This window comes from Telopea speciosissima, chromosome 10 (assembly GCF_018873765.1).
Source record: "Telopea speciosissima isolate NSW1024214 ecotype Mountain lineage chromosome 10, Tspe_v1, whole genome shotgun sequence".
Lineage (NCBI taxonomy): Eukaryota > Viridiplantae > Streptophyta > Magnoliopsida > Proteales > Proteaceae > Telopea > Telopea speciosissima.
In genome coordinates, this window is record NC_057925.1 from 56,215,344 (window position 1) to 56,219,117 (window position 3,774).

General features: G+C 41.4%; 1 protein-coding gene across 1 annotated transcript; it reads right to left on the bottom strand.

Moving 5' to 3' along the window:
- Positions 1-526: 526 nt before the first annotated feature.
- LOC122643773 (sugar transport protein 8-like) lies at positions 527-3,060 on the bottom strand. The gene is made up of 4 exons (XM_043837355.1): positions 2,934-3,060; positions 1,820-2,139; positions 1,096-1,722; positions 527-1,003 (listed from the first exon to the last, which is right to left on the bottom strand). Exons 1-4 carry the CDS (start codon positions 3,058-3,060, stop codon positions 527-529), a joined length of 1,551 nt encoding a protein of 516 aa, XP_043693290.1.
- Between the last annotated feature and the right edge of the window lie 714 nt (positions 3,061-3,774).

Sequence of the window (3,774 nt, forward strand, 5' to 3'; positions counted from 1 at the left end):
GGTTGCAGGTTTAATGATATAGAAAATAAAGAAGAAAAATATAAGGAGAAAGGGAGAAGGGACTCTCACCACATGCTGTCTCCCTTCTTATTCACTTCTGTTGCACCCTTAAAAAAAATATATAAATAAATAAATTATGCAGATCATTTTAAATGACATCCGAAATCACAACAGCAGAGGATCCTGATCCATGCACATGGGTGCCTTGCAAGGGAAACTGTGTGATTATGATGACAATGGTGCCGCATCATCATCATCAACCATGTGATCTTTACAGATTTAAACGGATCAGGTACAGATCTCATACGAATCAGATGTGATCAGATCCAAATATTCTATGATCGAAAAAATTATTCACAATTTATTTATTTATTTATTAATTGGATATTCATTCGGATAATTTTTTTTCCGGATTATTCAAACATTTTTTTCTCCGGATATATCTAAATGGATACAGACGCCCCTAAACGAATGTGGATTTTATCCGCATTTGGATCCATGAATATCCAATACCATCCCTTAAAATCTAAGATCTCGATGAAGATGGTGCCATCTCTAGCTTGCTCTGTTTCTGATCCTCATCTGGATCTTCATCTTGCATATATCTCTTCCAGTACCAGTGTTTCTTCCACACTCTGTCGATCATACCATCCACCGGCAGGCCCTTGGTCTCAGGAATCAAGAAGAAACCGAAAAGGCCCATGACCAAGATCCAAGCAGCAAAGAAGAAGAAGATACCGGCTTGCATGGCGCACAGCATTGACAGGAATGACTGAGCTATGATGAATGTGCAAAACATGTTAGAGCTCACACCACAAGCAAACCCTGCTGTTCTTGTCTCAAGAGGGAAGGTCTCACTAGGAATCAACCAACCCAAGGGTCCCCATGACCAGGCAAAGCTCATCACGAACAAACACACCAGCAACACTATAATAATGGCTTCTTTATGCCCTAAAGATCCTGTGGGCTTTAAATCCTTCACTAGAAGAATCCCAATAATACTCTGCACCCAATCACATTCAAAATTTGTTAAAAAATTTCATTCCAAAATTTGGAAAAACTAAGAATTTGTGACCAGATAAGTAAGTTAAGTACCTGGGAGATGAACATCTGAATGGCTCCTTGAAGGAGCAAAACCCTTCTTCCAGCCCTATCAACGGCATAGATAGAAACCAAAGTGCTAAACACATTAACTAAACCAGTGATGACGGCTGATAGCAATGAAGCATCGCTCTTAAAACCCATGGTTTGGAAAAGTACAGGTGCGTAGAACATGATTGCGTTAATTCCTGTGAATTGCTGAAAGATTTGAATGAAGACGGAAATCACCAATGGAGGACGGCTGGGACGCTTCATGAGTTTCCCATATGGGTCCTTCACTTGTCTAGCCAACTCGCAGGCATGAACGATCTGATCGAATTCCGAGTCGACATTTGCTGTATCTCTGATCTTCATGAGTGTAGTTCTCCCTTCTTCGAACTTCTCACGTTCGACAAGACTGGTTGGGGTCTCAGTGATGACCAAGGAGCCCAGGAGAAGAATGACTGCAGGCACCCCTGCAAGGCCTACAGCTATCCTCCATCCATGAGGATGGACCTTGGACACGAAGTAGCTCACTAAATTCGCTACCAGGATTCCTATAGTCACGCACAGTTGAAACAGAATGTTCAACGCCCCTCGGATATTGGCCGGAGCGATTTCCGATATGAACAGTGGAACAGACTGCAAGTGATAATAAATAAATTATTAAGGATGAGTTCTACCCAATTAGGTAGTCCCTAACAAGAGTGGTGAGTTTTTTTACCTAAGGAAATAATACCTGATTGGCGGAACCTACACCAGCACCGAGGAAGATACGACCAATGACGAGCATTGGGAGGTTGACGGCGAAACCGTCTAGAAGAGCACCTACGAGAAAGAAGACAGCAGCTAAGCGCATGGTGAGGCGTCGACCAAATTTTTTACAGAGAAAGGACGCCACAAAGCTGAAGACGAGGGCGGAAATGTACAAGGACGACGTGAACAACTGCAGGAATTGATTGTCGTATTTGCAGTAGTTGTTCTCATGTGCTTTCAGTTTTTTTTCGTATACGTCATGAAAGAATTTCTCCAAGAAGTCATCCATGGACGTTACTCCTCCTGTATTATACATTTAACTAATCAGTTACTACTACTACGACGGTTAATTTTTACTTTTTTTTATTAAAAAAAATTGAGAGAGTGGTGGTTGCAACAGAGCTACCCTGTTACCTGCGCCCAGAAAGAAATTGGGTTTAGTACAGAAAAAAAATCTGAATCGAATTAATCATCGAAATTCAAAATTGGTACTAACTAAACTGAGTTTTCAGGCTAAATTAGCCTAAAGAATTCGGATCAATATCTCTAGAATTTCTCCGGGGTCGCCGCTTCTGCTCTGCTCCAGTAGAGGAGACCGTTCGGGTCCGTCTTGCCACCGCTCGACCATTCCAGAAGACACCGTGAAGAAGAGATCGAGTCCGATCGACCTCCCTGCGCAAGAAAATCTAAAAACCATTTTTCCTCTTGTACCCAACTCAAAGAATGCCCTGAAACCCATCTTCTCTCTTCTTTTTTTTTTTCCGGCACCTCCCACCCACGACCAAGCCATTGCGGCTATGGTGGTGGTACCGGGGTTGGTTCGTGCATTGTTTCCGGTGACTCCGCCGGAGAAGAAAAAACTATCGATGCTAAAAATGATCGGCAAAATCATTGAAGCAAGGGGAAGCTGGTAGTCTGGAGCGGCTGGAAGCTCGCACAGACAAAAAAGGGTTCCAGCGGCCGCCGTCATTGATAATTAGAGTTTGGCTACCGGATTTCACCGATTTAACCAGTTAAAAGGACTAAAATAAATAAACGATTAGGATTTAATATAATAATAAATCAACGTTTTAGATTCTTGATTAAGAATCGATTACCTGCAATTCCATTGTCATAACCAAACATTAAGCCTCCAAAAGCAGCCATTATTGCACTTATAATCACATAAACTGTCGTCTTCCCTTCGGCGTCTGCCCCGCCAGTTACCACCATTGCAGCCGGCATTTTGGACTCTCAATAAGAGATTAGCAATATTTCTTGTTTTTCTTTACACTAAGAAGAAGAAGAAGAGAGAGCAAGGGAGACACGAATTGGAATAGTTGTTGTTTGGATCATTTTTTAGGTACGAATAGGATTTTTTCCTTTTTGAGACCCCACCACCAATCCATTGGATCATGGAAGTTCATGGAAGTTATCCCCAATGGTCGGGCAAGATTTCAGCCGTGCAGAGATTTGGTCCTGCACGACAAGCTCAGTTTTCCTAAGGATAACAATAGAATTGCATGGAAATATGGAGCGGTTCTTGCAAAGGGTACGATTGATAGGAGGATTCAGTCAATTTTGGAGTCAATAATAGACTGTAGATATTATCTGACCTCTTACCATAACCGGCACGGTCAAACATTAATGACTAGTGCACTTAAATTTTCTCGGTCAAAATTTTATTTAAGACAATATTACCATATCTTTTCCACCTGGGTCTGAAGCTTTTGCCTCTGAAAATTTTTTTTGCTTTCAAAGAAATGGAATAATTCCCTCCCCTTTTGATTCACAAATATTTTCGTAGGTTTTAGTATTTTCAAAAATGAAAAAAGAACGTTAATTCAGTGTTGTGTTTTGGTGTGTATCAGTACCCAAACACAGCCCAGCGTAGGCTTTTAAATGGATTGGATTTGGCTTGGTTATAGATCGGATGTGCTCGGATTCAAATATTTTCTG